General features: G+C 40.5%; 1 protein-coding gene across 1 annotated transcript in view; it reads right to left on the bottom strand.

Moving 5' to 3' along the window:
• Positions 4,474 to 25,363, bottom strand: part of LOC102171438 (ankyrin repeat domain-containing protein 26) — an 81,840-nt gene continuing 60,950 nt past the window's right edge. The window contains exons 30-34 of the mRNA XM_018056849.1: positions 22,460 to 22,530; positions 21,603 to 21,696; positions 13,656 to 13,946; positions 5,841 to 5,886; positions 4,474 to 4,707 (exon numbers count right to left, since the gene is read on the bottom strand). Of these exons, the coding sequence (XP_017912338.1) occupies positions 4,664 to 4,707; positions 5,841 to 5,886; positions 13,656 to 13,946; positions 21,603 to 21,696; positions 22,460 to 22,530 (546 nt within the window). The 3' untranslated portion in view covers positions 4,474 to 4,663. The remainder of the gene's footprint in view (positions 4,708 to 5,840; positions 5,887 to 13,655; positions 13,947 to 21,602; positions 21,697 to 22,459; positions 22,531 to 25,363) is intronic.

Genomic DNA, 25,363 nt, shown 5'->3' with positions numbered 1-25,363 from the left:
AGAGGCTGATGGGAACCAGGAAAGGTTTGACTTTACTCTCTCTCCTTTCAGTGTAAACCAAGCCTGAATTCTAAGTCAGGCAAGATGGTTCTTATCGGACATGAGTCCACCATTATCTTGATCTACCAGCTTTCCAAACAAAGTTGCTGTTCCTTGCCCCAACAACTCATCTCTTGATTTATCGGCCCATCCTGTGGAAAGCAATAGGACTTGGTAACAGGATGACGCTACTTAGGTCTAAGGCCTTCAAGTGAGTGTCAGCTCACTGGCTGGTGCTGCTGTATAGATAACAGTTTACCAGAGATCTCTTCCTTGCAGATGAGGCAAAGTCTATGCCAGTTGTAAATGAGCATAACTACCTGTACTCAGGTGTGTCCTGTGGGGAAGGACAAAAACTTTATCCTTCTAGGTTCATCTGGCTGGTTAAGCGACTTAACATGAGACAGATTAACAGGAGAAAAGCAAACAAAAGGTTAACAACATGTATACTTTTGTATACATGGGTGAGAACCAGAAAACCTGAGGAACTCACCAGAATGGTTGAAACCCTCACCTTAAATACCATCTTCAGCTAGAAACAAAGGAAAATATTGTGTGTAGTGGTTTGGGACTAGAATGTGGAGGAAGGTGATGCACGTGGAGATGGAAAAGCAAGTGTTTGGAACTCTAAATATTTGGAGTTCCCCTGACCACACCTGGCCCACATTTTTTCTCAGTATCTCTGGTAGCAGCTGTTTTCCTGGGCCAGCCCCTTTATCTAAACTATTCAACATTTAAGGAGGCGGTCAAAAGAAAGGCTTTGAGTCTTTTGTTTCTTAAAAATAGTCTTCCTAAAATCATTCTCTTGCCAAAGAGACACATTTTGAGGTGACAAATTTTGCTTCCCTACAATATCCTGGATCAGGTAGAAAAGGTTAATATGGAAACACAAGGAGGAAGCCACCTTGCTTCCCAAAATAGTCCCTAAAATTTTGGGGGACTTGCTCAGATTCCTGAATCTAAGACTTGGGGGACTTCGGCTGAGACCATTTTCTTTTGCTCAGTAAGGGTCTTGCTGACTACATGTTGCCCAAGACAAGCCAAAAGGATTTGGTGCCCATCAGCTTCAAGTTTCCTTGGACTGGTTACAGTGGCTGAATTGCAGCCTAAAACTCTTCTAGGAACAAGGAGGGAAATTGTGGGGAAATAAACTTCCCTGGGATTTCTCAGCGGTTTTGTAAAAAGCCCAGATCTTCTGAGACTCTTCAGCGCAGACATCTGCAGCCATTCATCTAGTTAATAGCTCCTATCTGAAAGAATTCATAGTCTCATGTCCCCAAGGAGCAGGCTACAGCCCAGAGTAGGTCCCCTGAAGGTGCTCCGTCTCCCTAAGAATTTATATTTCAAGAAGGGATGAGGCCCAGAACCTTGGAGACCCAAGATCAGGCTTCTGGAGAGATTTTGTTACCAGCAAAGCCCATAAACAGTTACCAGGTTAAAAAGACAAACAAAAAAAAACAATATTAGGAATAAAAATACTAACCTCCTTTCCCTTGTGCTTAGTCTGGTTTCTCTTGCTTGCCGGGTGTTTCCTGCAGAGGCCTTGCTCCTGGGTCTTCAAACCCCAGTTCCTGGTGTGAACCAGCTTGGCCGATGCTCCTGCTTGGGCTGGGGGTGCTGTGTGCGGAGACGCTGCACACGACACCTTAGTGCAAGATGGCAATGAGCCCTGTGAACCCCATTACCTGGAGCAGCTGTGCCTATCTCTGCTCCCCAGAACCCTGCCAACTCCACCCACTCCCCCGCTGATGAGAGCCCTACAGAGCAGCCCCGCCCCAAGGCCTATTGGAGAGTGTGGACTGTACAGTGGCTGCTCCCACTTTTCAGTTCCTTTGCTTCTCAACTCATTCCATTGGCAGAGAAACATTGGGTAGAAGGACCCTTTTTGGGATGGGTGACATCTTCACTTATGTACCAAAGGCCAGAGTAAGGAGGACCTCCTTCCCAGGAGAGGAGAAGGCCCTTCTCAGCAGCAGGAACAAGGTTTCCTTCCGTTCTACACCTGCTGGTGTGGAACAGCTGAGCTGCTCTCAACACACGGCCCCAGGTGCAGTCCTGGGCGAGGGGGCAACACCTGTATGTTTACTGTGAGCTATTTAATAAGAACTGTGTCTCTGATCACAATGACCTGTCCGTGCCTTCAGGATAAAAGGAATGAATACTGAAAGCCTAGCCAAAAGGAGGAAGTGTCTCCAAGAGGTCAGTTAGAGTGAACGCCAAGAGGTAGGGGAAATTCAGACAAGGGCAGGAAAGGTGCGGCTTTGATTCAGCCATGTGGTAGTCATCAGTGACTTGGAAGTAGTTTTGAGGAAAGAAAGGGAAGACAGTCTAGAACTGCTAGGGATCCAGGTGAACCTTTCAAGAAGTTTGTTGTGGGACTTAAGATTGTCTGGTACAAGTGAGAGGGGAGAAGCATGGTGAGAAGTTTGTAGCGAAGAGATCTGAAATCCTTATCAGAAGATACAAATTAAATAAAAGTAGCAGGATCACTGGGCAGTGCAGCACTGAGATGCTTGGAGAGGGTGTCGGGGCAGAAGGATCATCTGTCTCATATAAAACTGGAGTTCTGCCAAGTCAGATCACTGAAAGGACAGAAAGACAAGGGGATCGAGGATTAAGTGAGCATTAGTAACATGTCAGCTCTCGGAACTGATGGGGAGGAAAACGCTTCTTCCACCCTCTTAGGTTCAGTTATTGGGAATCTGCCAGTTAAATTGACAAAAGCAGATAACCATGAGAAAAAAAAAAAAAAACATTTAAATAGCTTTCCGGGAATGATGTACACATGTGAGAGTTGGACCGTAAACAAGGCTGAGTGCTGAAGAATTGATGCTTTCAAACTGTGGTGCTGGAGAAGACTCTTGAGAGTCCCTTGGACAGCAAGGAGAACGAACCAGTCAATCCTAAAGGAGATCAACCCTGAATATTCATTGGAAGGACTGATGCTGAAGCTCTAATACTTTGGCCACTTGATGGGAAGAGCCGACTTCCTGGAAAAGGCCCTGATGCTGTGAAATATTGCGGACGGAGGAGAAGGGGGGCGACAGAGGATGAGATAGTTAGATGGCATCTTCAGCTAAATGGACATTAAGTTTGAGCAAACCCTGGGAGATGGTGAAGGACAGGGAAGCCTGGCATGTTGTAGTCCACGGGGTTGCAAAGAGATGGACATGAGTGAGCAACAGAACAATAACAACAACATGCAGAGGTTCACAAAGAAATATGACTTGAAGGGGTGACTACCACTGGGAGTTGATAAACTTAATAAATGACAGGGAGTAGGACAAAAAGGCATCTTCTGAAAAACAGGTGACTTGGGAAAGGAGGGGCACTTATAACAAAAAACATTTAAGAAATATAAATGGTACTTTAGGAGGATATATGGGAGATAGGGGAGTTTTGCAAAAAGGTCTTGTTTGTCTGGCACTTGGAACTTTTCTGTCATTTTAACACTGTTTCCAAAAGTAAATCAAAATTAAAACCAACTCAAATGCATTTCTTTTTATAGCTGAATAATATACAGATTCTTTATCCATTCATCTGTTAATGGACATCTAGGTTACTTCCATGTCTTAGCTATTGTAAATAGTGCTGCAGTGAACACTGGGGTACGTGTGTCTTTTTGGAATTTGCTGTATGATGCAGGGAACCCAAAGTTGGTGCTTTGTGACAAACTAGAAGGGTGGAATGGGGAGGATGGTGGGAGGGAGGTTCAAGAGGGAGGGGACATATGCATACCTATGGCCGATTCAACTCAATGTATGGCAGAAACCATCACAGTATTGTAAAGTAATTATCCTCTAATTAAAAATAAAAATTTTTTTTTAAGTTAATTCATTGGAAAGGCAAAAACTCAGGCAAATCTTATTTCTCCATGAGGAAAGACCTATGAATCCATGTTTAAAGTTACATATAGTAAGTTTTATGCCACTCTTAACAGTTGTAATACATCAAAACATTGACGATAGCCATAACAGCAGTATCTAAATCTTTAGGTCTATATATAGTGATAAAAACTGGAAAATACAAAAAAGCTATCAATCAACACCACTAAATATTAATGACAAGTCTGGTTGTTTGGATGCTGTTTAAACAGCTGATATTAGGGCCCAGTTTGAGTTCATAAAGGGCCACTCAAATGGTAAAGAATCTACCTGCAATTCAGGTGACCTGGGTTTGATCCCTGGGACTGGAAGATCCCCTGGAGAAGGGAATGGCTGCCTGCTCCAGTATTCTTGCCTGGAGAATTCCACGGACAGAGGAGTCTGGCGGGCTCGTCCATGGGATCACAAAGAGTCGAAATGGCTGAGTGACTAACAGTATCATTTTGAATGTGGAAAACTCAACAGTGCTGGTTTTTAAGTCTGCTAAGTTAGATGCAGAGAAATATCGCTTAAAATACCATATACATTTTTATCATACACACATAATATAAAAATATTTTCCTTAAATAATTTCTCATCATGTTTAATGGGAAACAATGAAAACTTCATGTAAACAGTCCTGTAGGGAAACTTCTACTATTTATTGTTAAAATCATATCTTTTTTCTTCAAAGTCTGTACATATTCTTGTGATGTTTTCAGTAGTAGGTCCTCATATACATTTGACCCATCTGTAGATCCTCAAGGAGACGCTCTAAAGGAATTAGATGCAAATTCAGCATCAACTGGAAAGAAAAGGAAAGAATTATATTCTTTACCTAAAATACTTGAGTTAACTAAGTATTAGTTAAGAAAAAGACAAAACAAAACTGAGACCTTTCCAAGTGTTCTGAAGAATGAAATATATCTATAGATGACACAACACAAAAATCAAGATTACAATTATATAATCTGTTCATGGTCGCACGTGTGGCTGAGTATCAGGGCTTCTGGTTTTCTCATTCTTCATTCATGTACTCAGTAACTATGTGCAAAGGTGCTGTGACAAGCACTGGAATTACAAGATGAAGGTGACCCACTGCACCCTGAAAAATGATATGCCCTAAACTGGAAAAATTGATGAACAGGCGATTTCCATACAGAGTCGTAAATACTAAGACAGATATAAAAGATGGCTCAAGGAACGCTCAAAAGAGACTGCCAGCTTTGTGTCAGTACTGCCAGCTTTTTGATGGAGGTGATAAGTAAGTAGCTATCTGAAGGACAGGAAAAAGTACAAGAGGTAGAGGGGGAAAACATACAAAGACCAGAGGTGAGGAAGCACACCTGTGGGATCCTACCCAGTCTGGCTGGTTAGATGCAGAGCGGAGGGACAGAGTAAGGTGCTAAAGAGATAAGGTCAACTACTTTGGCAGGAACCAAATTGATGTGGGTGTTTGGAGCTTTTCCTGAGGGTGAAAGATAAACTGGTGACAAAGTCAACGAGAGAGAAATTTTAAAGTCACTCACCAAGTGACAGCTACACAAACGTGACTGCTTCAGTCTGGGTTTCCTAGCCTTAACCACTGTCAGACACTTGAGAAGTTGGTGAGCGCCACGTATTCTGAGAATGGTGAAGGGTGTAGGTGGATAGTTCCACAGGGATGGAGGCAGCAGAAGAAGGAAACAGCCAGAAATAAAAGAAATACATAGACCTTTTGGGATTGTTTTTCAAGCAATGGAACATGGTGAATAAATGAGGAAGAAGGAATTTTTCACTATGACTGCTCATGCTTTCACATTTTTCATTAGCTATATGTAAGAAAAAATATTTAAGATAGCAACTGTTATCCAACAATGGAAGGAGATGCCACTGACTGTTTACCATGTATTTCAGAAATCAATGTCTAAATTTAATTCATACGTGTTGGCAACATACCTTCTTCTAGTTCTCTGGTTATACTCCTGTCCAACTCCTGCTGCATCTGAAATAAGTCAAATATTATTTATGTTTAAGTTAAACAAGAGATGTTTTCATAGGAATGACATATAATTTACTACATGTGACATTTAAATAATACTTTTAGAGACTAGACCTAACTTGAAGATTACTTAGGTAGAAAAATAATCACATAAATAAAAGAAAATGAATTCCTACTTATTCTGCTTTTAGGTAACAGAGAACATATATATGGAATGCTATTTAAATTAATCTGATAAAAAGTATAAATATCAGTCTATCGAGTACACATAATTTCAGAGAATTAGGGAATGACCCATAATCCTGGTAATGACCCACAAAATCACCATCTTCTCCCTTAACAGCTCCTTCTGAGACCTTTATTTTGATTTCTAGGTGAGGGTCATGTTCAAATGAAGTAGTTTGAAGTCAAATATTAATAAGGAGAACACATCTGCAGTTTTCCTTAAACTTTTCCATTTAGCAAAAGCATAGAAAGGTGAGAAAATTATACACCAGAAAACAATTGATGGAGGTGATAAGTAAGTAGCTATCTGAAGGACCAGCAAGTACCAGCAAGTTTTCATTCTAAAGGTGTTTAGCAAGAAGAATTCTGTCCCAAGTGTTAGTTCCTGAACTGTGTCCCATAGAAGGGGAAGGTCCCATGGGGTCCCTGAAGGGTTGAGGGACAGAGATGTCTCTGGCCACTCCTTTAGCTAAATGACTCTATGCTTGTCTCTTTTATATAATACGGTTCTGTGCAGAAGGTTTTTTAAAAAGAAAGGTGGTTTTCTTCGAAAAAACAAAACTTTTTTTAAGGTATGAGAGTCATTCATTTAGTCAAAGTTACAATTCTACAAAAGAGTCTACAGTCCTATGCCAGCTACTTCCTCAGATTAAGAAAACACATATAGATTTTTAACTAAACATAGAGAAAATGAATATGTAAAACCTTGTTACATAGTTCAGTAATGCTTGTGGCATTTAATAAATGTTTTAAATTATATGTCTTAAATGCATGAACAAAATAAATCAATATCAAACTCCTATTTGTAGCAGTCAATATAGTTAATTTGTAAAGCATAGATATTTTTTTAAACACAGGACAGGAAACTTGAAAAAGAAAATCTTTAGTTGAATCAAGCAGGCCAAAACTGAAGAGATTAGTCTAAAAAGGATGTTCGTTTCCTCCAGATAAAACCTGGTTTGTTAAAATGAGTCAGCAAAATGAATTATCCATGTTTTGAGTTATTTAGGACAAAATTTAAAACACAAATAAGATCTCTCTTTACTATTTAGCATACTTCTATCCGAGCTCTCATCGTTAATTGGTATATACAAAAAGTATGAGTGTAATCTCAACTATAGTCTAAATCCAGTCAGAAATTACAGTTGAACTTCATTTCCTCAGCCTGAAGTTTCAAGGGGAGGACTTATACTCCTACCTTCCTCATGAGAAGCAAGGAGATTTACCTAACAGGTGTGTATGGGACATGGGACTAAGAAGTGCTTGCTTGGTTCCGAATCTCTTCTTTGAAAAGATGTATGTGCCCACAGCACCGTGAACTTGAGTCTGCTGTAGGCAGCCTGCCCCTGGTTCGGGCATTGAACATTGGTTTCCTCCTCTTAGGCCTGCGGGAGTAAGTGTCTGATTGGGATGAAGTTTGGAGGCCTGCTATGACTGCACAGCTAAAGCACGTTTTCCAGTTTCACGGCTCTCAAGTACTAAGACCCAAAGTAGCTGCAGTGCTGTCGAAGAAACCTTAGATTGCTCTTCTATGATGGCAAGAAGCCAAATGAGCAAAGAGGTTGAGACTGCACTTAACAAGGGCTATTTTTATCTGCACCATAACCATCATGAAAACACCATCAAAACCATAAACCCGTGTGCTCTGACTAAAATGGATATTTTAATCACAGTGATTACAGAGTGAAAACTAGCTGCAACTTAAAGACTCCGCATCATTGCTCTCTTAGTCATCAATCATCCAGGTGCTGTTGAAATAGAGACAGTGAGCTTCATTTAAAATTTTTTCATGTTTGCTTTAACTGTAAATTTAGAAACATTCTACAGTTGCTCAGAAAATACTTTTTAGAAATTTAAATAACAAGGCTATTAAGTAAAATAGAAACTAAAGATGCACTCTTGTGTAAGAAAATGACAAAAATGTTAACCTAAAACTAGAAATTAATCTTCTGTTACAAGTGTTACAAGTTTGTTTAATCCATAAAAAGGCTTTATCTAGGATCCTTCAAATAAAAAAACGTCCATATGTGCTTAGTGTTTAGATGCCAGTCATTCACTTATGCTTAGGGGTAGAAAAACTGCAGTGGGTCCAGCAGAGCTTGGAGATGATTGTGAACACTTGCCAAAGTGAAGTCAATTACAACGGAGGTCAAATATCTGAAAGTGTAAGATTTCATTTCTAAAGTAGAATTTAAATACAGCTTTTCAAGAAATTTAAGAAGTTAATAAGCATCTCAAAAATCGAAATCTAGGACAAAAAATTCATAAAATTTTTCTCTCCTTGATTAGCACAGTTAATTATGGCTTTTACTTAGTGCACATAAGTCAAATAAACAGTCCAGAAGTTCAAATTAAAAATAAGAATCATATCAGAAATCCTAAACCAAAGGAAAAAAAGATAGTAGAAGTAATCTTGATCAAGTAAGTCACCATGCTGTTATTTGAAGGGCGTGGAATTGAGGTAGAAAATCCTACGTTTGCTTTTGGAGAAAGATTCATAAGGAACACTGAAGTATTATTGAAATTTTCAGTGCCAGGGTGGCTCCAGGACTGGCCTAGTGGTGAGAGTGCTCAGTAAAGATCTTTCCTGCTGTTTCTCCACCTCGTTTGGTGCTCATCACTGCCAGCCTCCCATCAGTGCTGGAGAAGATGGAAAACACCAATTTTGTTCACGATTCCCAAAATGATTTGCATTGTTTGAGTTCAGTTGCTCAGTCCTGTCTGACTCTTTGCGACCCCATGAATTGCAGCATGCCAGGCCTCCCTGTCCATCACCATCTCCCGGAGTTCACTCAGACTCATGTCCATCGAGCCAGTGATGCCATCCAGCCATCTCATCCTCTGTCGTCCCCTTCTCCTCCTGCCCCCAATCCCTCCCAGCATCAAAGTCTTTCCAATGAGTCAACTCTTCGCATGAGGTGGCCAAAGTATTGGAGTTTCAGCTTTAGCATCAGTCCTTCCAAAGAACACCCAGGACTGATCTCCTTTAGGATGGACTGGTTGGATCTCCTTGCAGTCCAAGGGACTCTCAAGAGTCTTCTCCAACACCACAGTTCAAAAGCATCAATTCTTTGGCACTCAGCTTTCTTCACAGTCCAACTCTCACATCCATACATGACCACTGGAAAAACCATAGCCTTGACTAGACAGACCTTTGTTGGCAAAGTAATGTCTCTGCTTTTCAATATGCTATCTAGTTTGGTTATTACTTTCCTTCCAAGGAGTAAGCATGTTTAATTTCATGGCTGCAATCACCATTTGCAGTGATTTTGGAGCCCCCCAAAATAGTGCCTGACACTGCTTCCACTGTTTCCCCATCTATTTCCCATGAAGTGATGGAACCAGATGCCGTGATCTTTGTTTTCTGAATGTTGAGCTTTAAGCCAACTTTTTCACTCTCCTCTTTCACTTTCATCAAGAGGCTTTTTAGTTCCTCTTCACTTTCTGCCATAATGGTGGTGTCATCTGCATATCTGAGGTTATTGATATTTCTCCCGGCAATCTTGATTCCAGCTTGTGCTTCTTCCAGCCCAGCGTTTCTCATGAGGTACTCTGCATAAAAGTTAAATAAGCAGGGTGACAATATACAGCCCTGACGTACTCCTTTTCCTATTTGGAACCAGTCTGTTGTTCCATGTCCAGTTCTAACTGTTGCTTCCTGACCTGCATACAGATTTCTCAAGAGGCAGGTCAGCTGGTCTGGTATTCCCATCTCTTTCAGAATTTTCCAGTTTATTGTGATCCACACAGTCAAAGACTTTGGCATAGTCAGTAAAGCAGAAATAGATGTTTTTCTGAAACTGTCTTGCTTTTTTGATGATCCAGCAGACGTTGGCAATTTGATCTCTGGTTCGTCTGCCTTTTCCAAAACCAGCTTGAACATCAGAAGTTCACGGTTCACCTATTGCTGAAGCCTGGCTTGGAGAATTTTGAGCATTACTTTACTAGCGTGTGAGATGAGTGCAATTGTGCGGTAATTTGAGCATTCTTTGGCATTGCCTTTCTTTGGGATTGGAATGAAAACTGACCTTTCCCAGTCCTGTGGCCACTGCTGAGTTTTCCAAATTTGCTGGCATATTGGGTGCAACACTTTCACAGCATCATCTTTTAGAATTTGAAATAGCTCAACTGGAATTCCATCACCTCCACTAGCTTTGTTCATAGTGATGCTTTCTAAGGCCCACTTGACTTCACATTCCAGGATGTCTGGCTGTAGATGAGTGATCACACCATTGTGATTATCTTGGTCGTGAAGATCTTTTTTGTATAGTCCTTCCATGTATTTTTGCCACCTCTTCTTAATATCTTCCGCTTCTGTTAGGTCCATACCATTTCTGTCCTTTATCGAGCCCATCTTTGCATGAAATGTTCCCTTGGTATCTTTAATTTTCTTGAAGAGATCTCTAGTCTTTCCCATTCTGTTGTTTTCCTCTATTTCTTTGCATTGATCGCTGAGGAAGGCTTTCTTATCTCTCCTTGCTATTCTTTGGAACTCTGCATTCAGATGCTTATATCTTTCCTTTTCTCCTTTGCTTTTTGCTTTTCTTCTTTTCACAGCTATTTGTAAGCCCTCCCCAGACAGCCATTTTGCTTTTTTGCATTTCTTTTCCATGGAGATGGTCTTGATCCCTGTCTCCTGTACAATGTCACGAACCTCATTCCATAGTTCATCAGGCACTCTATCAGATCTAGTTCCTTAAATCTATTTCTCACTTCCACTGTATAATCATAAGGGATTTGATTTAGATCATACCTGAATGGTCTGGTGGTTTTCCCTACTTTCTTCAATTTAAGTCTGAATTTGGCAATAAGGAGATCGTGATCTGAGCCACAGTCAGCTCCCGGTCTTGTTTTTCCTGACTGTATAGAGCTTCTCCATCTTTGGCTGCAAAGAATATAGTCAATCTGATTTTGGTGTTGACCATCTGGTGACGTCCATGTGTAGAGTCTTCTCTTGTGTTGTTGGAAGAGAGTGTTTGCTATGACCAGTGCGTTCTCTTGGCAAAACGCTATTAGCCTTTGCCCTGCTTCATTCGGTATTCCAAGGCTAAATTTGCCTGTTACTCCAGGTGTTTCTTGACTTCCTACTTTTGCATTCCAGTCCCCTATAATGAAAAGGACATCTTTTGGGGGTATTAGTTCTAAAAGGTCTTGTAGGTCTTCATAGAACCGTTTAACTTCAGCTTCTTCAGCATTACTGGTTGGGACATAGACTTGGATTACTGTGATATTGAATGGTTTGCCTTGGAAACGAACAGAGATCATTCTGTCATTTTTTAGATTGCATCCAAGTACTGCATTTCGGACTCTTTTGTTGACCATGATGGCTACTCCATTTCTTCTAAGGGATTCCTGCCCACAGTAGTAGATATAGTGGTCATCTGAGTTAAATTCACCCATTCCAGTCCATTTTAGTTCGCTGATTCCTAGAATGTTGACATTCACTCTTACCATCTCCTGTTTGACCACTTCCAATTTGCCTTGATTCATGGACCTAAGATTCCAGGTTCCTATGCAATATTGCTCTTTACAGCATGATTCCCTAAATGATTTCCATTTTTAAAGTTGCCATATAGTAAATGGAATGTCCCACTACACTGTTTGAACACTGAAAGCACAGAGCAGACCTCCTGTAAACAATGATAGCTGTAACCTTGCTCTAAAGAAGTACATACGTATCTGGGGCTCCTCAAGTAACAAGTCACAGTTGGGAGAGGAGAGAAAGGGCGTCAGAGAGAAAGGGAGGTGGCCTCACAGTGACACCTGCTGCCTCTGGGACACACCTGCCTCCAGGAAACAGTTCAGGGATGAAGAAACACACCATCCCACAAAGCCACTTTCAAGTATGTGCTTTCACCACCCTTGTATAAATGTTTCACTTGTGACCTCAGAAAAATTAAGCATTTGCTCTGAGGAATCACCTAGAGCCACAATCTCGAGGGTAGGATGAGAAAGTCATTGGGTAAGACTGAAAAGGGCTAAAACAGCCCCAGGAACAATTACAAGCATCCTCTGCTTTCCCAAAGTTCATTTTATGTTACTTCACTTCTACGAAGGGCCTACATAGGCACCTGTTTTTCATAATAATAAAAAAAAATCTGAAGAGGATTTTTGGTTTCATTTAAAAAGGCAAAAAGCTGAAACGGTGTTCAGGGCGTGTTTTTACAGCGAGAGGCCTCGTGTTCCACAAACAGGGAGACCAGCCCCACCGAGCTCCTTCCCCAGAAGCAACACCCCACGTCTCAGCGTCAAGTCGCCACCGCCCTGAACCCTGTCTGGGAGCACCTGTGCTTTACTCGTGCACGTTCATTTTATGCATCTACTAGCAGAATGTGTCCTCGGGTCCCTCTGCTTTGGTTTATGCTGTTTTGGCTTATGAAAGGCTTCCTAGGAGTGCTCTGCTTTCAGGCAGTAGGGAAACCTGGACTCGGCACTGGAGGTGCTGCGATCTGCCCTTTGCACCCTCCACACCCCCCTCAGTCAGGTCACCATGTTATTTTTAGGCACTTTGTGAATTATCCTGCCATTCACCTCTATGTTCATTTCCCCCGAGTTCACAACCATGATTTTACATAGTGCAGGAAAACTTACAAGGATATAGTATTACTAATTTGTCTTAGGGTGCGCTGTAGCAGTGGCTATGTAGTTAGCTTTCACTTCCTACTAATTTCAGGAACCTGGCTCTATACAAATTAGGCTTTAGAGACAAATTAATGAACTAAATTTATTTTGTGATTCTGTGTTTTGACTTACGTGTCTAGCTTATTTTCCAATGACTTTCTAATTTTTAGTTCTTCTAGGTAGAGTTTCCTATATATTTTCAACTCTGCTTGAGAAGTTTTCGTCCTGGAGAGTTCAAATTCCAACTCTTTAATTCTGAGTTCCATCTGACTTATTTTCAAAGCAATATTATTCTCTTGTAACTGCTTTAAGCTTTCTTGAGATGCTGCTTGTATCTAAGTCAAATTTTAAAAGATATATTTCATTTGTTAATGATTATAACCTGAATAATTATATTTGTTCCCTTTAGTTTTGAGTCAGTAATTCAGAGAGCAATTTTAAATGTGAAAAAAGAAAAGTGAAACTTCAAAATAATCATGGTCAATGTGAAATGAATTAAATGTGAATTATAAAATTAAAGTGGAATCAATGTTATAGAAGTACTTATGTAACCTGATAATTCAAAGAATAAGAAGATCAACTTAAAATTTTAAAAACTGAACAAGACAACTTGAGAATAATTCAAGAGGATGGTACCCATTCTAAACCACAGTATTTTTTTCCTTCCTCATGGTCTTGTTTTATACCAATTGGTCTTATAAATAAAAGGATCCTCTAGTGAGAATCATTCTGAAAGATCAATTTAGTGATAACTGTGATGGAAACAAATATTTCTCTCTTCAGGGAGAGACAAGTGCCCCCTTCCTTCCAGAAATCTGCAAAACAAACTGTCCTAAGGGAAGCAGAGGAAACACATAAGCTGTATAGATCCAAAATGTAATTTACAGTGAGGTGAATTCAAGTACATGATAGATCAACAAACTAACCTGTAAAAACATGTTGATTTCTCTTAATTTCTCTATTAGATCCTGCCTCACTCTTTCTTCAAGCTCCTGTTTATACTGCTCTACTTGACTGTATTCTATCATATTCATTTCTATATGACTTTTGAGGTTCACTACTTTTTGCTCCAACTTCTTTTTATTCTTCTCTAGTTTTTCACATTTCTTTTGTGTTCCTTTCATTGATAATAACTCCTCTTGAAGAACCTGAATTTTTGCATTCATGTGCAGACATTCTGAACGTGCAGTTTCCAGCTCTGCTGGAAGATCATCAATCTGCAAGAGTAAAACAAATACCATTTGGTAATGAGGGAAGTGGCCTGAGCCCAGCCTCATACAAACCGAGGATCAAATAAATATGATGATATCTGTATTGTTGAATGTAGGACCAGGAATTACTCAGAGAATCAAGAAAGAAGTCACCAAGAGTCACAAAATACATTCTTCACTGTCATCATCTTTGTCACACAACATTTGCACTTGATTTTACGCTCTTATTGTTCTTTAATAAAACTTTTCTATCTTCCTCCATGAAGTGACTGCAAGTCCCCCCTTAGTAGAACGCCTCTTGCTCCTTCCCCTCAATATGTCCCATAGTTTTTGAAGAAGTTAGAGGTATACTGTATTGGTTATCTAGGGCTGAGTTAATAAATGCCTCCCAGAAGAAGATTGTGAAAATAAGACTCTAATGACTAAATCTTGTAAATATGGATTCTAATCCAATAAGCCTTTTTCTGACCTAGAAATAGTTTTTCCTAATTTGAATTGCATTCCAAACAGAAATGATTCGCAAGGCTAAAGATATCCTTGTTCTCCTAAAAATTTAGTGAGATGATTCATACATTTTTCTGAACAACAAAAAAATGCCTCTTTCTTGTAACCCTTTGTTGCTTTCCACAGAATAAGAGAACATAGCAAACAAAACAAACAAAAAATATTTGCTGGAATTTCAGCGACACAGAGTTGGAAAGAACTTTCATTTAGACAGAATGATTACTTGGTAAGTTGAGGTGAGTGGAGCTGGTGGTTTTCAAACATGTCTACAAATTCTTTGACACTTTTCTCACGAAATTCCCTCCCCTTAAATATGTGCTGGCCTCAGTAACTGATTCTAGTGGACAGAGTCTGGGGGAACTGCTATGTTATTTCTCAAGCTAAATAGCTTCTGACTTTGCTCCGTGGGGAACCCACTCTTAGCATCAGTCAGCACGCTATGACGAAGCCCGGGCCACATACTGAGCACATGTCAGTGTCCCCACTGACCGCCCCCACCTAATGACCCATCCAAAAGCCAGCTCCAATTGCCAGACATGTGCATGCACAAGCCTTCAGGTGAGCCTGGTCCCCACCTTCACAACATCCCAGCTGATAAGGACTGGAGAAGAGATGAGCTGGCCTCACTCACTGAGCCTTGCCCCAGCGCAGACTTGTGAACAAAGGAAACGCTGGTTTGAGTCACTAGGCTTTGGGTGATCTCTAATGCAATTTGTTAGCAATGGCACACATACTGATATTAAAAATGGGGTTCAGTGAAGTTCACTCAGTCATACCTGACTCTTTATGACCCCATGGACTGCATCATACCAGGCTTCCCTGTCCATCACCAACTCCTGGAGCTTGCTCAAACTCATGTCCATTGAGTCAGTGATGCCCAAAAATGAGGTATTGCCATTAAAAAAGAACTAAAACACGTGAGAATGCTTTTGAACCTGGATGTAGGTGGGACCTGAATGGATGCAGAGAAAGAAATGAAAACCCAAAGGGCTTCATGACTTTGTAAACAGAAGCCTGATGGCCCTTGAAGAGGCTGCCAGTGACGGCTTCTAGGCAAGAGAAGAAAATGACACTAAAACATGGGAGGCGGAGATGCTTGCTATGAAGCAGCTGAAAGTAAAGTCAATGAGAAGGATAAGCTATGAGACAAAAAAAAAAAAAAAGGCACTATTAAATATAAAGGAACCAGGACTCACTGGGTTCAATATCTGTGTCCCCTTTACAGCATCTTCACCTGTCCAGCTGATGCAAAAAGACAGAAATGGCTTCTTGGCTAAGATCAAACCTAGGGTGCTGTCAAGGAAAACATGGTCTAAAGGTAAAGCCTGTAGACTGTAAACCCTTCATTAAGACCCTGGGAAGACTCAAGCTGGTGCCTCAGATTCCTTTAAGGATCTCAAGAGCCTAAGAATTTTAAAGGCATCATCCTGCAAAGCTTCACAGGAAGCCCAAAGTATGATGCTTCCCTCAGATTTTGAGGGTAGCTTTTCCAATGGCACAAACCCCAATCAAATTCACAGGACACCAAACACTTTAAAGAGAACCTTGGCAGCAAAAATACCGCTTGCTTGCTTGCTTGACCTAACAGAGACCAAGTCTTAGTCACCCAGTCATGTCTGACATTTTGTGACCCCATGGACTGTGGGAGAAGGGATAGGCTACCCACTCCAGTATTCTTGGGCTTCCCTTGTGGCTCAGCAGGTAAAGAATCCACCTGCAATGTGGGAGACCTGGGTTCAATCCCTGCATTGGAAAGATGTCCTGGAGAAAGGAAAGGCTATCCACTCCAGTATTCTGGCCTGGAGAATTCCAATGACTGTATAGTCCCTGGGGTGTCAAAGAGTCAGACACAACTGAGCACTTTCACTCTCACTTTCTCCAGAGGATCTTCCCAACCCAGGGATCAAACCTGGGTCTCCTGCATTGCAGGCAGATTCTTTACTGTCTGAGCCATCCAGGAAGTCCAACCGAGACCAAGACATACAAAAGGGCTTTGGGATTTTCTTAGAAGTTCGATAAAGAGGAACCTGGCTTAGGAAACATGACTCAGCTACAGACAGAGGTCATTTCTTAAGAAAAGGACAGCACAGAGCTCAGAGTGTGAGCACAGAAATAAAAGAAAGTATTATTTCTCATGTGTTCATGAGTGATGCATTTATAGTCAACACAGTTTATAAACCTGATGCCAGTCAGGATAGACTTCAAAATGAATGACTTTCCTACAAAGAGCTTAAAATAATTTTTCATCATTATGTCATCTTTCTGGAATTTAAACTGCCAACATTTATTTGTTAAAAATAGGGTATTTTATACATAAAATCGACCATCTGCTAATGTCCATGTGTAGAGTCATCTCTTGTGTTGTTGGAAGAGGGCGTTGGGTATGACCAGTGCACTCTCTTGGCAAAACTCTGTTCACCTTTGCCCTGCTTCATTTTGTACTCTGAGGCCAAAATTGCCTGTTACTCCAGGTATCTCTTGACTTCCTACTTTTGCATTCCAGTCCCCTATAATGAAAAGGACATCTTTTTTTTGGTGTTAATTCTAGAAGGTCTTGTAGGTCATCGTAGAACCGCTCAGCTTCAGCTTCTTCGGCATTAGTGGCTGGGGGATAGATTTGGATTACTGTGATATTGAATGATTTGCCTTGGAAACAAACAGAGATCATTCTGCCATTTTTGAAATTGCACCCAAGTACTGCATGTCTGGCATCCCACTCCAGTACTCTTGTCTGGAAAATCCCATGGATGGAGGAGCCTGGTAGGCTGCAGTCCATGGGGTCACTAAGTCGGACATGACTGAGTGACTTCACTTTCACCTTTCACTTTCATGCATTGGAGAAGGAATTGGCAACCCATTCCAGTGTTCTTGCCTGGAGAATCCCAGGGATGGGGGAGGCTGGTGGGCTGCCGTCTCTGGGGTCGCACAGAGTTGGACACGACTGAAGTGACTTAGCAATAGCAATATCAACTTTATGTCAGACTCTTGTTGACTATGATGGCTACTCCCTTTCTTCTAAGGGATTCTTGCCCACAGTAGTAGATATAATGGTCATCTGAGTTAAATTCACCCATTCCAGTCCATTTTAGTTCACTGATTCCTAAAATGTCGATGTTCACTCTTGCCATTTCCTCTTTGACCACTTCCAATTTACCCTGAATCATAGACGTAACATTCCAGGTTCCTATGCAGTATTGTTCTTTATAGCTTCGGACTCTATTTCCATCACCAGTCACATCCACAACTAGGCGTTGTTTTCATTTTGGCTCCATCTCTTCATTCTTTCTGGAGTTATTTCTCCGCTGATCTCCAGTAGCATATTGGGCACCTATCAACCTAGGGAGTTCATCTTTCAGTGTCCTATTGTTTTGCCTTTTCATACTGTTCATGGGGTTCTCAAGGCAACAATACTCAAGTGGTTTGCCATTCCCTTCTCCAGCAGACCACGTTGTGTCAGAGCGCTCCAGCACGACCCTTCCATCTTGGGTGGCTTGACATAGCATGGCTCGTCATTTCATTGAGTTAGTCAAGGCTGTGATCCATGTGATCAGTTTGGTTAGTTTCTGTGATTGTGGTTTTCATTCTGTCTGCCCTCTGAGGGATAAGGATAGAGGCTTATGGAAGCTTCCTGATGGGAGAGACTGACTGTGGGGTCTTATTCTGATGGGCAGGGCCATGGTCAGTAAATCTTTCATCCAAATTTTTGTTGATGAGTGGGCCTGTGTTCTCTCCCTGTGGTTTGGCCTGAGGTCAAACTATGGTAGGGGTAATGACGGTAATGGCCACCTCTTTCAAAAGGACTTGTGAGACTGACTGTGGGGTCTTATTCTGATGGGCAGGGCCATGGTCAGTAAATCTTTCATCCAAATTTTTGTTGATGAGTGGGCCTGTGTTCTCTCCCTGTGGTTTGGCCTGAGGTCAAACTATGGTAGGGGTAATGACGGTAATGGCCACCTCTTTCAAAAGGACTTGTTCATGCACTGCTGTATTCAGCGCCCCTGACCCCCAGCAAGCCACTGTCGACCCACCCCTCTGCAGGAGACACCTGGACACTCACAGTCAAGTCTGGCTCAGTCTCTTGTGGGGACACTGCTCCTTTCTCCTGGCTCCTGGTTTGTGCCCTCCAAGAGTCTGCACTGGTCATACCAAAACACCCTCTTCCAAACAACACAAGAGATGACTCTACACATGGACATCACCAAGTGGTCAATACCAAAGTCTGACTGATTATATTCTTTGCAGCCAAAGATGGAGAAGCTCTATACAATCAGCAAAAAAAAAAAAAAAAGACTGGGAGCTGACTGTGGCTCAGATCATGAACTCCTTATTGCCAAATTCAGACTTAAATTGAACAAAGTACAGAAAATCACTAGACCATTCAGGTATGACCTAAATCAAATCGCTTATGATTATATAGTGGAAATGACAAACAGATTCAAGGGATTAGATCTGATAGACAGTGCCTGAAGAACTGTGGACGGAGGTTTGTGACATTGTACAGGAGGCAGTGATCAAGACCATCCCCAAGAAAAAGAAATTCAAAAAGGCAAGATGGTTGTCTGACGAGGCCTTACAAATAGCTAAGAAAAGAAGAGAAGCTAAAGACAAAGGAGAAAAGAAAAGATACAATCATCTGAATGCAGAGTTTCAAAGAATAGCAAGGAGAGATAAGAAAGCCTTCCTCAGTGATCAATGCAAAGAAATAAAGAGAAACAATAGAATGGGAAAGACTAGAGATCTCTTCAAGAAAATTAGAGATACCAAGGGAACGTTTCATGCAAAGATGGGCACATTAAAGGACAGAAATGGTTGGACCTAAAGGAAGCAGAAGATATTAAGAAGAGGTGGCAAGAATACATGGAAGGACTATACAAAAAAGATCTTCACGACCCAGATAGCCACAATGGTGTGATCACTCACCTAGAGCCAGACATCCTGGATTGCAAAGTCAAGTGGGCCTTAGGAAGCATCACTACAAATAAAGCTAGTGGAGGTGATGGAATCCCAGTTGAGTTATTTCAAATCCTATAGATGATGCTTTGAAAGTGGTGCACTCAATATGCCAGCAAATCTGGAAAATTCAGCCATGGACACAGGACTGGAAAAGTCAGTTTTCATTCCAATCTCAAAGAAAAGCAATGCCAAAGAATGTTCAACCAATTGTACAACTGCACTCATCTCACATGCTAGCAAAGTAATGCTCAAAATTCTCCCAGTGAGGCTTCAACAGTATGTGAAATGAGAACTTCCAGATGCACAAGTTGGATTTAGGAAAAGCAGAGGAACTAGAAATCAAATTGCCAACATCCATCTGTTGAATCATAGAAAAAGCAAGAGAATTACAGAAAAACATCTACTTCTGATTTATTGACTACACCAAAGCCTTTGACTGTGTGGATCATAACAAACTGTGGAAATTCTTCAAGAGATGGGAATGCCAGACCACCTTACCTGCTTCCTCAGAAACCTGTATGTAGCTCAAGAAGCAACAGTTAGAATCAAACATGGAACAACGGACTGGTTCCAAATTGGGAAAAGAGTGCATTGAGGCTCTATATTGTCACCTGCTTATTTAACTTCTATGCAGAATACATCATGTGAAATGCCAGGCTGGAGGAAGTACAAGCTGGAATCAAGATATATGGGAGTAATATAAATAACCTCAGATATGCAGATGACACCACCCTTATGGCAGAAAGCAAAGAGGAACTAAAGAGCTTCTTGATGAAAGGCAAAGAGGAAAGTGAAAAATCTGGCTTAAAACTCAGCATTCAAAAAACGAAGATCATGGCATCCAGTCCCATCACTTCATGGCATATAGATGGAAAAACAGTGGTAACAGTGACAGATTTTATTTTCTTGGGCTCCAAAATCACTGCAGATGGTGACTGCAGTCATGAAACTAAAAGACCCTCACTCCTTGGAAGAAAAGCTATGATCAACCTAGACAGCATACTAAAAAGCAGAGCCATTACTTTGGTGACAAAGGTCTATCTAACCAAAGCTGTGGTTTCTCGAGTAGTCATGGATGCATGTGAAATTTGGACCATCAAGAAAGCTGAGCACCAAAGAATTCATTCTTTTGAATTGTGGTGTTGGAGAAGACTCTAGAGAGGCCCTTGGACTGCAAGGAGATCAAACCAGTCAATCATAAAGGAAATCAGTCCTGAATATTCACTGGAAGGACTGATGCTGAAGCTGTAGCTCCAATGTGAAGAACTGACTCATTGGGAAAGACCCTGATGCTGGGAGTGATTGAAGGCAGGAAGAGAAGGGGACGACAGAGGGTGAGATGGTTGGATGGCATCACCAACTCGATGTTTGTGAGTTTGAGCAAGCTCTGGGAGTTGGTGATGGACAGGGAAGCCTGGTGTGCTGCAGTCCATGGGGTTGCAGAGTCAGACACGACTGAGCAACTGAACTGACACATAAAATACTGAATGCTAGTGAAATTTTTTAAAAGCGTGGCTATATTTACATTTTACTTTCTAAAGATGCTCTAAAATAATTTTCATCAGTGGTTCAAGATATTCCAGGATAAATATCATCTTGCTAAAGTAATTTTTGAAAAATCCCCATGCATACCTCAGCTCTTTAAAAAAAAAAAATCCAACAAAGGAAAAATACATTCTTTCAGAAACACTGTTCTATACAGACATAGTATTCATTCCTGGTGAAGAGAATAAGCTACAATATTAAAAATGACTCATTCTCAAAAATCTCACAGTAGGGTTAGGATTACAAGAGAAATTCAGAATTCTCAATCAAATCATTACTCAAATTTCTAGACTCTAACAGATGTTTGTGTACAAAGTTCAAGGCAGCATTATTAACAATAGCCAAAAAGTGGAAAACCCCTGATTTCATTGACAGAAGAATGAACACACAAAATATTTTCTATATAAAATATTACTTTTGGACTGGATTGTCACAATCTTTTAAATTAAAATCTTACTACAAAAGTCATTAATTTTATGAATTCAGTCCATTCCTTCTATAAAGAGTAATTATGTTATTAGTAGCAAGCAGTATCAGTAAAAATACCATAAACTTTTTAATCAATGAGACTTTTCACATTGTCCAAAACATTCTTATATATTACTATTTAAAAAGTTAAAATTCTTCCTCACTATGACAGAAATTAAGAGGTTGACTTACCGATTTTATACTTAACAAGTTTTTCTGAAGCTGTTCGATTTTGCCCGCTTGCTTTTTGACTGTAGTTTGTAACTCGGCATTTTCAATTTCAAGCCTAAAATGCAGATTTTAAAACAATGATTCTCACACATAGGGTTTTTTGTTTAGATTTTTTTTGAATGTGGACCATTTTTAAGGTCTTTATTGATTTACTGCCATATTGCTTCTGTTTTACGTTTTAGTTTTTTGGCTGTGAGGCACATGGGATCTTAGCTCCCCAACCAGGGATCAAACCCACACGCTCTGCCTTGGAAGGCAGAGTTTTAACCACTGGACTGTCACGGCAGTCCTTCACACACAGATTTTTAAAATACCACACTGTTTCTGAACAAACATCTGCAGTTCAATTACAGAGGATCTTAGAATTCAGAAAAGTAAGTGATTTGGCAACTGTACTGTTTTTCTAGTTGTGTTTCGTGGACAATCGGCTTCCCTGGTGGCTCAGACGGTAAAGAAACTGCCGGCAATGCAGGAGACCCAGGTTTGATCCCCAAGTCAGGAAGATCCCCTGGACAAGGAAATGGCAACCCACTCCAGGATTCTTGCCTGGAGAATTCCATGGACAGAGGAGCCTGGTGGCCTATAGTCCATGGAGTTGTAAAGAGTCAGACATGACTCAGTGACTAACACTTTCACTTTTCACTTGTGGATAATGTGCAAAATATGGAAATAATGGGGGAAAATTATGCATCTCAAAACAGCTCAAAGCTGAAATATTACCCAGCTTCACAATGATGTTTTTATTATCATTACTGATCTAATTCTCATATACTGTTTATCTGCTTTATATTTGTTTTCTGTGCTGCTTTAAATCATACTTTTGGATGTGATCCTGTGTTTTTTCAGCACATCTCACGGCCTTTGTATGTTGATCCTTTGTTTCTTGAAACTAAAAAGAAAGAAAAAAAAAGGAAAAAAAAAAACTGTTTTAATTACTAATAACCTAGTGAATCTGCCAATGTCAGTTTCTGTCTCCTTAATCTGCATATGGTTTATGGCTGCTTTCCTGCCATCCAGCAGAGCTGAGTTGTTACAATAGACACCTCACAGTCCAAAAAATGAAAATATTTACTGTCTGCCCTTTGTACATTATTGACCTCCCCTTTAGCACTCAAACACAAAATCATTCATGCTTTAAATTAGATTTTCTCAAATAAATACACAAATTTATTTATAAACTGGCCAAATGGGAAAAGACAGAAAATTACCCAATGATAAACATATATATATATATATTTTTATTCCAAGCTCCACATCAGCCATCACTTTAAATATCCACATATGTGAATGACCATGGCTCTTCCAGTGATTATGAGAGCTAGCACTGCTGTTGGTGACAACCAGATGCTTCAGAGACTAGTGTGAGAGACAGTAGCTACATGGGAGCCAGAATCCGTGGGCCTGTGTTCCAATTCCATCAGTTCTGAGCTGTGAGTCCTGGGGCAAATTATTTAACCTTACTGGATCTCAGTTTCTCCATCCATAAAATGGGGATAATGGTAGCATCAACCTCAGTGGGATGCTGGGAAGATTAAATTGGGGACTACACATAATGTATTTAGAAGAGGACGTGGCAGATACTAAGAGCTGTTTGTAATTGGCATTATTACGGTTGCTGTATTTTATCTGCAAAACAATTTGATACTTCAGGCAGACGACATGCCAACGGAAGTGGTCTTCTACACAAGTCATAGTGAGCTCACTCTCCATACCGTTGCAAGGAGCAGTAAGGGGGAGCATGAGGCCCAGAACACACATGTCCAGACTTCAAAAATGTTCACTGACTCCACTAACCAACTAGTACTCTAGTACTTTTCTCCACTTACAGTACTTTGCAACTTACGTCCTCTCTGTACCACTCAGTGGACAATGACCACCGGTTAACATGCAAATAGCACCTCCTGGTCAGAGTGGTACAGAACCTTACACGGCCGTCAGAAGAAGGGTGAAGTCACTGCCATGGGAATATTACCCTACTGCTAAATCAACGTTCTGAGTCAATTCATTCCCACAGCTGTTAATGTCTAGCCAGTACTCTGGTGAGAAAATTAAGGTTACGAAGTACGGATATCAGAGAAGCTATTCCCAGAACTTTACAGCTGGTGAAAGGCTAGAAATCTGTAAATCCCACTTCTGCCTACATAATGAAGGAAGGCAAATTTACACTTTTCTCCCAGAGTCAGGGAGAGAAATGAGTATTTAATTGAACAATTCTCCTCTATTAGACTAAGCGCTTTCAATTTTACATTTAGTTCCTTAAAATACATTTTAATAAAAGTTTTACTATACAAACATCTTCAAGAAGAAATAACTGGCGTGGGATGAAGTACTTAGTTGTGTCCTAACAATTGTTAAACTAAACTGTTTTCCATTTATGCAAGACAAGTGCTGTGCATATCCATAAATATTCCCTGTTAGAACAAGGTATACCTAGATAAGATTATCCCTCATGAAAAAAATGACAACAATGCAAAATTAAGGGCTAAATTGTTCTTCACAGACTACATAACAGGGCTGAAGAGAAAAGGCTCAGTGGGAGCTGGACAGTCAGGAAAGCTCCATGGAGGAGGAGAGACTGGGCACCAGGTCTAAATAAACGGAGGACTACCCAAGAGAAAAGAAACTGTGAAGACAGAAAGGGCAGTCTGAGCAAAGGCCAAGAAAAGGAGAAATCAGCCAGCTAACTCAGGGTAAGATCCCACCACAGGGAAATAAAAACATGTCCATCCAGAAAGGTATAAACCAATGTTCACAGCAGCATTATTAATAGTTGCAAAGTGGAAACAACCCAAATCTCCATCAACTTATGGATGGATAAATATAGCCATGTACTGTTTATTGTTTGACAGTTAACAGAAATGGAAGAACTGATACGTGCTATAACATGAATGAACCACAAAAACATGATGTCAAATGAGAAAAGCTAATCCCAAAGGAGCATACTGCATGATTCCATTTATATAAATTACCTGGCATGTCTCCAGAGATGGATATTAGACTGGGGGTTGCCTGGGGCTGAGGGAGATGGGGGGGCCTTAGGAGGTAGCTAAGGGATGCAGGGTTTCTTTGCGGGGGGGGGGTGATGGAAATGCTCTAAAATTGACTGTGGTCACAGGTGACACCTCTCTAGACTAAGAGATACTGATCTACACACTTGGAATGGGTAAATTATATGATACATGAATTATATCTCAATAGCTTTTTAAAAATCCAAAGGCACTATCTAGATAATGTTCTTAATTCTGTATTTTCGATGGACGTGTTATACTCCATCTGAGTACCTCCATGCTTTTACAATGTATCCTAAATGAAAAGAAAAGAAGGCAGTGCCTAACTTCAGCTGGTTTGTATAATACAATTTTTGCACAAGTTATTCTGAAATGCAAGAAATAAATATATACAGAACTCCACAGCCATTCACAAAAGTGAAGATGAGAAATAATTTTCTGGAACATTCCATTAAACATCCTCTGATTTTATCTGGCTTGCCTCATCATGGTAATACAGGGATCACGAAATAAAATATTGTTCAATAGGAAAAAAAGTCTCAACCTGTGTGAAGAATGATGCACAATTCTCCACTTTCCTAAGGGTATATAATGTACAAATATATATATATATATATATATAATGTAAATGGCAGAATGCAAGTCAGAGTTTAAGAAACAAGTGCACTTAAAGATTAATACAATTATAGTAAATTACTAGGAAATAAAAAGAAA

Source organism: Capra hircus, chromosome 13, assembly GCF_001704415.2.
Source record: "Capra hircus breed San Clemente chromosome 13, ASM170441v1, whole genome shotgun sequence".
In the NCBI taxonomy this organism is placed as follows: Eukaryota; Metazoa; Chordata; class Mammalia; order Artiodactyla; family Bovidae; genus Capra; species Capra hircus.
Note: the sequence above shows the minus strand (reverse complement) of the source record. Positions and strands in the feature narration are given on the sequence as shown.